Source organism: Saimiri boliviensis, chromosome 1, assembly GCF_048565385.1.
Source record: "Saimiri boliviensis isolate mSaiBol1 chromosome 1, mSaiBol1.pri, whole genome shotgun sequence".
Lineage (NCBI taxonomy): Eukaryota > Metazoa > Chordata > Mammalia > Primates > Cebidae > Saimiri > Saimiri boliviensis.
Window position 1 is genome coordinate 75,443,511 of NC_133449.1, and position 13,316 is coordinate 75,456,826.

The 13,316-nt window shown below is 38.9% G+C and overlaps 2 protein-coding genes across 2 annotated transcripts in view; one reads left to right on the forward strand and one right to left on the reverse strand.

Moving 5' to 3' along the window:
• Positions 1–13,316, reverse strand: part of EHBP1 (EH domain binding protein 1) — a 560,843-nt gene that overhangs the window by 513,803 nt on the left and 33,724 nt on the right. The window contains exon 2 of the mRNA XM_074399272.1: positions 10,564–10,625. The gene's annotated coding sequence lies outside the window, so the exon portion shown is untranslated. The remainder of the gene's footprint in view (positions 1–10,563; positions 10,626–13,316) is intronic.
• Positions 5,097–11,974, forward strand: TMEM17 (transmembrane protein 17). Its single transcript, XM_003922703.4, has 4 exons — positions 5,097–5,532; positions 9,100–9,203; positions 9,351–9,464; positions 10,400–11,974. The coding sequence occupies exons 1-4, from the start codon at positions 5,433–5,435 to the stop codon at positions 10,676–10,678; spliced, it is 597 nt and encodes a 198-aa protein (XP_003922752.1). The 5' UTR covers positions 5,097–5,432; the 3' UTR covers positions 10,679–11,974.

Sequence of the window (13,316 nt, forward strand, 5' to 3'; positions counted from 1 at the left end):
AGAATATTTTTATTATGCCAAGGAGCAATTTAAATAACTCAGATCAGGTATGGTGGCTCATGCCTGTAATCGGGCACTTTGGGAGGCCAAGGTGGTAGGATCCCTTGAGCCCAGGAGTTGGAGATCAGCCTAGGAAGCATAGGGAAATCTTGTCACTACACAATTTAAAAAAAAAAAAAAAAAATTAGCTGGGTGTGATGGCATATCTCAGTAGTCCCAGTTATTAGAGAAGCTGGCGGGGTGTGGTGGCTCACGCCTGTAATTCCAGCACTTTGGGAGGCCAAGGCAGGTGGATCACCCAAGGTCAGGAGTTTGAGACCAGCCTGACCAACATGGTGAAACCCCATCTATTAAAAAAAAAAAAAAAAAAAAAAAAAGAGAGAGAGAGAGAGAGAGAGAGAAGCTGAGGTGGGTAGATCATTTGAGCCCAGGAGGTTGAGGCTGCAGTGAGCTATGACTGTATCCCTGCACTCCAGCCTGGGCAACAGAGTAAGACCCTATCTCAATAAACAAATAAACAAGTAACTCCCCAAATCAGTTTCTTGTCATATAAGATAAATACATTATTACCAGACAACATTGTCCCTTATCAAAGGGAAGCTAATCATTGCATCAGCCTCAAAATGTTTGTGAAACAAATAAGCAAATGATAAATGTAATTAAACCCCAATACATTAAACAACTGTTGGAGAAACAGTTATTACTCTGAACATTAACAATGGTGTAAGAACTAAGTAGTTTAACCTTGTAGGACTATTCATCAACCTAAAAATAATTCCCATGATTTTAAGTATAAGGACTCCATACTTCTTTCTTTAGATCCTAAGTAGTAGGTCTAGATGACAGGAAACCCAAATCATACTAGTCTTCATTTTTCATGAATGTGGATCCCCTCCTATGTAGGCAATCACATTAGAAATGCTGAAGGAGATCCTTCAGTATTGCCTATAATATTGGGAGTAATATTCTGATTGCCTATAAATATTGGGAGCATCAACTAATAAGATAGTATTTGGAAAATTTTTTTGAGCCCCTTGGACCACTTATAATACATCAATAATGGCAGGACTCATTCCAAACCACATTTTTTCTTCTCAAATTATCTTCTCTAATGTTTTTTTACTGTCATTGCCTCTTTCTCTCAATTTATTTTTAAGATTTTTTTCTAACTAGAAAATGTATGCTCATATAGGCCGGGCATGGTGGCTCACACCTATAATCCCAGCACTTTGGGAGGCCAAGCCGAGTGGATCACAAGGTCAAGAGATCGAGATGATCGTGGTCAACATGGTGAAACCCTGTCTCTACTAAAAATACAAAAATTAGCTGGGCATGGTGGCACATGCCTGTAGTCCCAGATACTCGGGAGGCTGAGGCAGGAGAATTGCTTGAACCCAGGAGGTGGAGGTTGCGGTGAGCCGAGATGGCGCCATTGCACTCCAGCCTGGGCAACAAGAGTGATACTCTGTCTCAAAAAAAAAAAAAAAAGAAAAAAGAAAATGTATGCTCATATAGAAAATTTGAATAATAAATAAAATTCAAAGGAAAAATACCCATAATTCTATCAATTTTTTTCCTCCAGGATTTTGATAAAATAATTACAATCTGAAGAATATATCTTACATCTTTTTTTAATGTCAAGGGGAAAATATCTTTAAAATAATTCGCTTAGATTTTTTTATAAGAATTCACATAGGTTTTTGGTTAACATATGGACTGTTTTAATGCTTAATTGCCTCTACTGTCTTTATTAGGAAAGTAACAGAGGTATTACCCAGCAGGTCCAGTTGAAATCACAAAATTAAATACCAGCATTATTTGACTCTACTCCAGGTGTTGCTTCTTCATAAACTTCATTTTAATTGATGTGTAAATGATAGCTATCATGTATGGAGAGCCGTATTTAATGATATATTCGTATCAACCACCACAGTAGGATATTTTTCTTACTTTACAAAACAAGGATCTGAAATCAGTCACACAGCTCTTAAGTGGTACATTGAGAATTTTAGGGTATTAGAACGCTGCCCTCTCAGCTTCCAAGGACAGTCTTTCTACTACAGCCCAACACCTCGCCATAAACATCATAATCTGCTTAGTGAGAGACCCTGTGGTTGGGCACTTCAAATGCCCACTCCCCTCTCTTTTCTAAACAATTAGCAATAATGTTGGAGAAGAATTTGGTATATAAAACTTTGTTTCTATGATTATTTTCCCCAAACAGAGTGTTTAAATTATTGTGTTAAAGGAGGCAGGAACATTTTAAAGGCTATTTCTATGTATTGCCAATTGCTTGTCTCAATGGGGTTGGCCAAATTGTAATTCAATCAGCTGAGCCTGAGGCCTCCTGCTTCACTGTTCCCTTTATAAAAAAACATTGGTTCATTTGATAGATAAAAAGTGATTCTCTGTTGCTAAGTTTTTTAAACTGTTATAATTCATTATGTTTTAATACACCAATTCTCCATTCTACAAAGTGAACCTTATACAGGACTGGCTAAGATTTTGAACTAGAAAGGGAAGACAAGGGAGTGGTCATTACGCTTTTTCTTCATTTTACTCACTCAACAGTCATTCAACTCCTACTCTTAGCCAGGTACCATCCTGTGCTAGTGTTGGGGATATAAAGATGAAAGTCCATTCTTGACTTCTAAGAGCTTAAGGACTAGCAAGAAACACAGACACATAAACATACAATTTTAGTATGGCGTGACCAGCACTGTGACCAAAGAAACAAAAGGAAGATGCTTTGGGAAACACAGAAGAGGCTACCTAAGCCAATTCAGGAAGGTTCTGGAAGCCTTTTTGGAGATTCTGAGGTCTGAGCTCCATCTTGAAATGAAGCAGAAGTTAACCAGCTTTTCCCTGACATCTCAAACCCGAATTAATTAATTGCTTCTTTATCAGTGTTCCCTTAACAGAGCACTTGTAACAGTGTTTGCACTTAGTTGTTTCCATGTCTTTTTTTCACTGAGCTGTGCTTCCTGAAGGCGAGGGACCATATCCCTAACAAGGCTAGCACAGTACCAAAAAAAAGCAGTAAGAATGCAATAAATGTTTGTGTAATTATTTTAAAATTCTAGTCACGAACCTATTTCCACCCATATCTTCTTCTTGCATTTATATAAATGTGTAATTTTCCTTTTGATAGTAAAAATACTACTTTTACCACATACCCTCAGAAAGGCTCAAAGGATGGGAAAGAACAAGTGTTGGTGAAGTATATGGAGTAATGGAAATGTTCATACATTGCTGGAAGCAGCAGGAATTGGTTCAATCACTGGAAAACTGTTGGTGGCCTCTACTAAAGCTGGACTTTCCATATCCTATGATGTGGCAATTCCATTCTTAATATACACTCAACAAAAATGCATGCATATATTCACCAAGAGGCATCTTTTCACCAGAGCAGCACTATTCATAACAACTGCAAACTAGAAAATACACAGACACCCATCAACAGTGGAATGAGTAAGCATATTATGGTATGATCACATAGAGCAAGGCAAAAGAATCTATACTCAATGATATGAAGGAATTTCATGAAAGTAACGTTGAAGACAAAGCCAGATTTTTATTTTTAAAAAGTACTTACCATATGATTTCTTTTATATAAATATGCAAAACTGAGAATAAAGATGACAAAGGGAGTGTCATCATCTAGAAAGTGTTGCAATAAAATGCACAGCTAGTGCTGCCCTGTAGCTCTAAGATCTACCTCCTTCAAAAGTCTGCCTGTGGCAAATGCAGCTACCCGCACCCCGCCCCCACCCCAAGCACAAGATAAAGTATAATTAGAGTGCTGAGGCTAAAAAACAAAATACCACCAGGACTGATTGAACAAGGCACCTAAAAATTGTGTATAGCAGGTTAAGGTATGGATTTTGTGATGGAACACCACCTAAACCCAAGAGGGCAGCTGTTGCAGCATCCAGTTCATCTTAAGAATTTCAGGCCAGGCCCAGTGGCTCATGCCTGTAACCCCAGCACTTTGGGAGGCTGAGGAGGGTAGATCACCTGAAGTCAGGAATCCGAGACCAGCCTGACTAACATGGCGAAACCCCATCTCTATTAAAAAGACAAAAATTAGCCTGGTGTGGTGGCAGACACCTATAATCCCAACTACTTGGGAGGCTAGGGCAGGAAAATCGCTTGAACCCGGGAGGCGGTGGTTGCAGTGAGCCAAGATTGCTTGAACTGAGAGGAGGATGCAGTGAGCCGAGATCACACCATTGCACTCCAGTCTGGGCGACAGAGCGAGACTCTGTCTAAAAAAAAAAAAAAAAAAAAAAAAAAAAAAAAAAAAAAAAAAAAAATTCAATTAGTCGTCACACAATAAATGCTTTGGTTTTTAAAAAAAAAAAAAAAAAAAAAAAGGAAAAACTCTCCTTTGCTGTTAGAATTCAGGAAAGGTCAGCTAGGAGTAGGGAAGGAGTTTAGTGACCGAAAGGGAATAGGAAGAGGGAGTTTCTGGGGATACTGTAACACTGTTTCTTGAACAGGGTGCTGGTTACACATGTAGATTCTGTTTGTGTATGTATGTATATTACATTTAGGTTTTTTAGTAATATATCTTTATTACTAAAAAAGTATACATTTTTTCTGTATATTACACTTAGTTTTTTTAAGTAATATTTCTTATTTGAGAGAAAGCTAGAAAATACAGACATGTTTAACAATTTTTAAATCACCCACAATCCCACTAGCCAGTGATAACTACTGTTAACACTTCAGATTATTTCCATTTTTTTCAAGCCAGTGTGCACGTGCTCCCTCCTCTCCTCCACCCATATTTACACACATAAGTTTTGCTAAATTAGGTTCATTCTCATTTAGTTTTATTTCTCCTTTTTAAATTTTTACAAAAACTATATCATCCAGTATTCTTTGCCAGCATTTTATAAGCAGCTGAAACATACTCCTTTGAATGCACGTGCTCCAGTACATTTAATCAGTTGCCCATTGCTGCATTTTCTAATAATCAGTCACAGTATTTCTCTCTCACACACACGCACACACGTACACCTCTAGACATTCCTTAAGTTCTGCATTCGTTCTCTATTTCCCTCCAGAAAGGTTGCACCGATTTACAGTTCCACCGGCAAGATGTAAGGTCTCCTTGTATTGCAGTCCAACCCCAGCCCACTTCTTAGTATAGGTTTGTTTTTAGGATGATCGGGCTCAAAGCAGGAATCAGGGATCCGTTTTGGACACCGCCAGGGCACGCAGCTCCCGGGGCCTGGAACTCGCCCTGGGTTAGCCGGTCCCTTCCAGGTGCGCAGGCTCCCGACGAGACCCAGCCCAGCCGGGCAGCCCAGCGCGCTCCGGTCCCGCCGCCCCCGCCCCGCCCGGTTGCCGTGGGAACCACAGAGCGCGACTGCGCCCGCGGACCAGCCTGTGTCTAAAGGGGCGAGGGATGGTGAGGCCCAGGCATGGAGCTGCCGGATCCGGTACGCCAGCGGCTGGGAAACTTCAGCCGGGCCGTGTTCAGTGATTCCAATCGGACCGGGCCGGAGTACAATGAGGGTCCGGGTGAGTGGATGAGGCCCGGCGTACGGGGTGTGGCCCGCCGAGGGCTTGGCGTGGGTTTTGGAGCGTCCAGAATTTGCCCAGACCTAAAATGGCGATGTCGCCTTCAGCCAGTTCTCCGCAGTGCTAGCCAGCGCCTTGGAGTAGGGGCCGGGTCGGGCAGGGAGCTGAGGCGCGGGCAGCCTGTGGGCCTATGACCCAGGGCCGGGCCTGGTCTGCGCGTGCTGCAGCCCAGCGTGCTCCTTGCGAGCGAGACAGCTGAAGTGGCGCACCTCTGTGCAGGCGAGGCCCATCATTGCTCCGGAGAAACCCCAAAAATGAAAAAGATAAGAGCCAGTTTGCTGCACAGGCTGGTCCCGCGCGCACCAGGAGGGCGAAAGCCCAAGTTGCTTTTTCTCTGCTTCGCCCCCACAGGCTTTTCTGTGCAGGATGGCGGGGAGCAGCCCACGCAATCCCACCTCCCACGTCCCCAACCCCATCCCAGGGAACACATTTGCCCTTTCTCTTTTCCTAGCAGAACAAGTATGTTCCTCTGCAAGGCCATTTGCAGGTAGAAGAAATTTTAAAACAACAATAACAAAAAATTTAATGAGTCCTTTCAAACCACTATTCACTCTCAACTAGCATGTGCCATACTAGCCGTGTGTTCAACAAAACTCACCCTTTCCCTGCCTTCTCCTCCTCCCCTATATGTAACTCTTACCATAAGGTAACAAAATACCACGATGCCTCCGCATCCTTCAACCTGATGACAAGTGATAACGCAATTTCCTCCAAAACAGTTTCCTTCTCCTACATCATGATGGTAGACAACACACTTGTCAACCAAACCCATGTGGTTTTCATCATTTAGCTCTGCTGGGAAATAGAAATCTTTTCTTCTGCCTGGTTTTAGCGAATTTTAAAAAGGGACAGAGAAAAGTGAATTCAGTTCCCATAGTTGGATTTTGTCACCTTGATCACTTGCCAGTTCCCCAAATGTAGGCCTCTATCATTTAGGATGTACAGAGAAAAACATGAAAAAATTAAGTTTTGATGTTTCTGGTTCCAAGGATGAGGCTTAATGAGCACTAACGTCTGATAATACAAGGTAAAAACAGACGTTTTCTGAAAAGGGCCAGATAGTAAATATTTTAGATTTTGTAGGCCATATGGTCTCCACAGCCGCCATTGATAATAGTTATTGAATAGGCATGGCTGTGTTCCAATAAAACTGTATGGACACTGAAATTTTTATTTCATACGGCTTTCACGTGTGAAAAAAAGTATTACTTTTATTAACCATTTAAACATATGAAAAAACATTTTTAGCTCCTTGACTGTACAAAAACAGGCAGCTGGCCAGTACTTTATCTATCCCTGATTTATATTGTATGTTTTAATTTAAATTCCATTTACAGAACTCAACTTGAACTTTTACAAAATTTAGTAAATTTACGTCTTATGCTTTTAAGTTTCATTTATATGTTAACTTGATTTTCATTTCCAAGATTATAACTTTGATCTGCTGAAATAGGGACATAGAATAACCTTTAAGATATTAACACACAATACTTCTAACATAAAAACCATTCTTTGCAAAATTTGACTACAGTTTCTTCTCAAAGGTACTGAAATGTTCAGCTTGCCCAGTTTATTATTCTTTCCCACATTTTATTCTTTGTGGATCTGATTATTTGTGCTGTAATAACAAGTTCATATCATTATGTCTACAGCATTGTGCTGTTGCTATGAAAAAGATCCTAGGCTGGTGAGTTGTCTTCAAATTTAACAGATTTTTTTTTTTTTTTTTTTTTTTTTTTTTGAGATGGAGTCGTGGTCGGTCACCCAGGCTGGAGTGCAGTGGCCAGATCTCAGCTCATTGCAACCTCCACCTCCCGCGCTCAGGCAATTCTCCTACCTCAGCCTCTCGAGTAGCTGGGACTACAGGCACGCGCCACCATGCCCAGCTAATTTTTGTATTTTTACAAAATTATCCCCGTAGAGACAGGATTTCACCATATTGGTCAGCATGGTCTCATCTCTTGACTTCATGATCTGCCTGCCTCGGCCTCCCAAAGTGCTGGGATTACAGGCATGAGCCACTGCGCCCGGCCAAATTTAACAGATATTTTAAGAGTTCACTCCTTTACCAGTGGTAATTTACTAAACGGATATAAGCAAAAGTAGATCATAATAATCAGGCATATTCTTGGAGCTAAAGGAAACTATTTTGCTTTGAGAGACCATGATTATTTCTCATATTTTAAAATTATTAAATGACAGATAAAAACACTCAGCTATGGAGACAAGGAAAAAATAATGTTTTAAAGAAATTTAAAATGTTACGTGTAGAGCAACTAATTTCAGTATAGATATCTGCTCTTAAGAATTTAGTTAAACTTAGGATGTACTGTATAGGGCTCAATTTTAGAAATCAAATTCTTAATTTAAGACCCTTCTCTCACATAAAAGCAAAAAGTGTTATGGAATAAACCTTAGGTAAATGGAACTCATGTATCACAAATGGCTATATTAGTAATGTCCTTATGACAGTATGCTTTCATTAATTCATTCTTTCTGCTTATGTTGCTTATGTGTATTTGATATTCACTGTGTGTAAAGCAAGATGCTAGATTCTGAGGTTCTCAAATTAGGGTAATACATGGTCTGTGCTTGCAGTGAGCCTGTAGATAAGTAGAAGAGAAAAAGGAAAGGGGACTAATATTTGTTGTGTGCCTAATAAGTGTGCCAGGCACAGTGCTAGGATGAAATAATGTGTATATTGGCTCTAATTCTCACAAGCAGCCTGTAAGGAAGCTTTAATTTCACTATTTTACAGATGAAGAAATAGAAGCTCAAAGAGGTTAAATGATTTATATCAAATCTGACAACCAGGGTCACAGAAATTTGGAGAGCTCGAGTTTGCTTGAACTCTGAAGCCCATGATCTGTTCAGGACACCATACTGTTTTTCAGGGAGGGGAGTGTGGTTCTTGGGTAGCACTTCTTATAGACAGTTTAGAGTGATTAATAACTAAAGGGGAAAAGAGATTTCTGCTGGGGTGGAGGAACTGATGAAGGATGTATTGATGGAAAGATGACATTGAATTGGACTTTAAAGAATGGCTAAGATTAGGGTATGCTGAAAAGAGCAATGTGTCTAATTATAATCTTGGTAATCTGTTTTTGTATGAGATTAGTTTATATGTGAGATTCATTTTTTTATTTTATGAATTAATTTTATATGCTCTTTACACAGAATTCTAAAAAGGAGGCAATGATAATGATCTGTTGAATAGGATTTATATTGATATTCCGCATTAAATCTATACCAGTAGTATATGCAAAAAAAGTCAGAAGACCGTAATGGTAAAATAATTGAAAAACATGAAATGTACCCCCAAATAGCCAATATTTGATCTAAATGGTATTAGGATGAATATTCCTTTTACTGTCAATGATTACAAATAGGCTTAAAATTTGGAGTTTTACTGAGCCAATATTATAGTTATTAACTCTAGGAAACAGGATCTATATATAGGGTAGAGACTGGGATTCATAATTTGTTCCTTTTCTATCCCTTCTGTAGAAAATGAAGTGGTCTCCAGTTTGGCTTTGCAGATGTCACTTTATTTTAATACCTACTATTTCCCACTGTGGTGGGTGAGCAGCATTATGATGCTTCACGTGAAGGTAACTCTAAGCTTTAATAACACTTTTGCTGCCCTGACGTTGTTGGAGTGTCAATAAAATTAAAGTTCTTAATAATTTTTTTCTATCTCAGATCAATGTTACTATATGTGAAATTTTACAAACATGTTTTGGCTCTTTTTTTTTTAGTACTCAATCTTGCCTGATTACTACAAATTCATTGTGATCACTGTTATCATCCTAATAACCTTAATTGAAGCCATCCGGTTGTATCTGGGCTACATGGGTAACCTACAGGAGAAGGTAAGCTCTTTTTTCCTCTCAGTGATAGATATAAATGAAATCAGTTTTCATAACAAGTAAAAGGCAGTGAGGTATGGCAGAAAGAGCACAGGCCTGAATTTAAGGGCTGACTCCAGCTTTAACACTTCCATTACTGTGGTCTGTTTGCTTAATCTCTTGAGCCCTGGTTTCCTCATATATAAAATGGGAAAAATAATATTTACTTCACAGGTTGGTTGTGATTAAGTGAAATGATTTATATGAAGTATATGAATGTCGTAAACACTTAAAATTGATATTTTCCCTCATCAGTCTTGAAAATACATGGTCACTTAAACATGTATAGTTGGATGCTGAATAAGAAAATGGGGGAAAATTATAAATTCATTTCCTATGCCAGGCCCATATTTTCTGCATCATCATGCTGCCTAAGTATTTATGGTTACTAGAGTATAGGGGTAATGCCTAAAGATTCCTGTGGTTTTCTAGGCCCTTCATAATGCGGCCCCACCCAGCCTGTCTTACTACAGGTTTTGCTGTTTTGTCACCCAGCCATCCATTCCAGGCTGATGTATTGATCCCCAGTCATGCTGGTTTCACATGTCTGCCTACTTACCTTTTTGCCTCTTCCTCCTTCGCCACAACTTTAAAAGCCTACATTCCTGAGGTCTTTCACCTACCCTAATCACTGTCTTATTTCTTGTAGCATTTAGTCTGTACTTCTAAATATTGCACTTAATTGTTTATTAAAGTGCAGTATTCTAGGATTGTTTTACATAAATTAGTTTTCTCATCTAGATTGTAAGTTCTCTGAGGACAAGGACCGTGTCATCCTTCTTTGAAATTACTCACAGAGCCCATCATGTAGGCTCACAGTAGTGATAAGTACTTGTTTATCTATATAAACAAACCTGTATTTTACTGATTTTTGTTACTCTTCATGTGTGTCATTACAGGTTCCTGAGTTGGCTGGCTTTTGGCTTTTGAGCCTTCTACTGCAATTGCCTTTAATTCTTTTCTTGCTCTTTAATGAAGGCCTAACAAATCTGCCCTTGGAAAAAGCAGTACATATCATCTTCACTCTCTTCCTTGCTTTCCAAGTTGTTGTAGCATTTCTTACCTTGAGGAAAATGGTCAATCAGTTGGCAGTTCGTTTTCACCTCCAAGACTTTGACCGGCTCTCTGCAAACAGAGGAGACATGAGAAGGATGAGGTCATGTATAGAAGAGATCTGACCTCGTGTTGTTGAGTGAAAATCTGACGGATCATTCTAGAAGACTGTAAGGGCTGGGAAAACATCAGTGATCTAACAATGAGAAAAGGGACAAAGCAAGTGTTTTGAATTATGTATGCTCTCACTCTGAAATTCCAAGGTTGAGGACAATGAAGAAACTTTGTACAGTATATGAAACAGTGTATTAATCCTAAAACCTAGATGTTGTCCACCTGATGCCAAATTTAATTTTTTGGATGTTGTTGTCTTTTTCAGGAGTATAGAAATCTACGTATTGGTGGTTGTCATTTGCCAGCCTTTCTGTAGTATTTCTGGTTAAAAAAATCTGTAACTAGAGATGTGTACATTTCTTTTTTTTTGAGACGGAGTTTCGCTCTTGTTACCCAGGCTGGAGTGCAATGGCGTGATCTCGGCTCACTGCAACCTCCACCTCCTGGGATCAAGCAATTCTCCTGCCTCAGCCTCCTGAGTAGCTGGGATTACAGGCACGTGCCACCATGCTCAGCTAATTTTTTGTATTTTTAGTAGAGACGGGGTTTCACCATATTGACCAGGATGGTCTCGATCTCTCGACCTCATGATCCACCCACCTCAGCCTCCCAAAGTTCTGGGATTACAGGCTTGAGCCACCGCGCCCAGCAAGATGTGTACATTTCTTTAAAACTTGTTGGTTGGCCGGGCGCTGTGGCTCACACATGTAATCTCAACACTTTGAGAGGCCAAGACAGGCAGATCACGAGGTCAGGAGTTCAAGACCACCCTGGCTAACACGGTGAAACCTTATCTCTACTAAAACTACAAAACTTAGCCGGCAGCGGTGGTGCACGCCTGTAGTCCCAGCTACTTGGGAGGCTGAGGCAGAAGAATCTCTTCAGCCCGGGAGGCAGTGGTTGCAGTGAGCCGAGACTGTACAACTGCACTCTAGCCTGGGCAACAGAGTGAGACTCCATCCAAAAAAAACAAAAACAAAAACAAACTTGTTGGTTATCCATGTCTTGGCTGCACGTCTGACCATGTTTCTTGACATGGAAATGCCAGCCAGTGTTCCTATGTATTTGACTATATTTATAAACCAAGAGACCAAATTTTTATGTCTGCTAGGGTTAAATTCTAACCCTAATATTAGCTGTCATATGGAGATTAAGAAGAAAACAGGTAGATTGCCATGGTATTTAGGAAATATTTTTGTCATAAAATTATAACTTTCATAAGACCATATTCAGTATTTGTAATGGTGGTATACAAAATGCTTTTATAATAAATTATTAAATATTTAAGTTAAAGTATCAGCAACAAATCATCCTTGTCTTGTGCAATTCTTTTGGGCTATAGATTTGTTTGTTTGTTTGTTTTAATTACTGAATTGCAAGGGAAGGAAGAAAAACAAATCCTAGAGAGCCTTCTATGTAGTGGACACTGTAGTGGGCACTTTAACTTGGCGCTCGTGATTTCATCTACTAGGTTACCATTCACCAAAGTACCGCTTCATACCCATTAAATTCACATGAGGCTTGATTTGGAAACCAGAGCACCTCTTAATACATATGAAAGCTAAGATGGCCAAAGGGACTATACTCATGATCTGAAATGAGCATGCTCCCTTGCTAATTGGAGAAATCTATTTTAGGAGATTGGGGTAAGAACAAAGTTGCTTGGGTATGTCTGAACATTATATTTAAGTGACTGTTGGATTATCTTAAAGGATATGATATTTCATTACAGGTTTTATTTTTTTCTATAGGGAAATGGGCCTTTATAAGTAATGTATTTTACTGAGGGACAGTTGTAGCTACATTAAAAACTGCTCTTTTCAATTTTCTTTTTTTATAATTCGTGCTTATCTTAGGATTTCCAGGTTTTGCTTTATTCATTCTTGTTTTGCTGAACTTCAAAAAATGTCTTCACTTCCCACTCATTCTTGATTTTTCCTGACTGAACTATGCTAATTTTATTATTTCTGCTCTCTAGGATTACATATAAAGTTCAGCCAAATATTTCTCCCTCCATGCAGTAGCTGATTAATCTTTCTCATATCAAAGTAGTCACTAGTTATACTCTTAATAATCTGGAATTTAAAATAGAACTCTGTTTGAATAGTTTTCTAAAACATATATTCTTGCGTTTGTTTCCCAGATGGGACTAGGTAGATGATTCTATAAGAGAATATAAAATAAAATTAAATCTACAAAGCAGGTAAATTAGGGCATGATGGTGACTTTTCTATTTCAAGATTGTTTCCAGAGTTTTATTTTAAATAGCAGAACTTCTGGCACATTTGAACTTAATTAATAACAAAATGTCAGTCATAATCATAAAAAATTTTTTAAACTAAAAAATTTGAGAAAATTGATTTATCAAAATTCTCAAGTAATTTTGCTGTAATAAACATATTGCTTAAAATGCAGATATCGTAACAGTGGGGAAAAAAGATAGAAAATTGAGACCATGACCAAGTCATTTGTTTGTTTTTCATGTGAACAATAAAACCATGATTTTTTTTGTGTTAGGCTGAACGAATATTTTCCATTGGAATATACCTGGTTCCCTATATATGAAAATCAGGGTATAGATGATATTTACATGTCAGCACATTTGGGGGTTAGGCAGTCTTTATTTTAATTTTATTTGAATATGTTTAT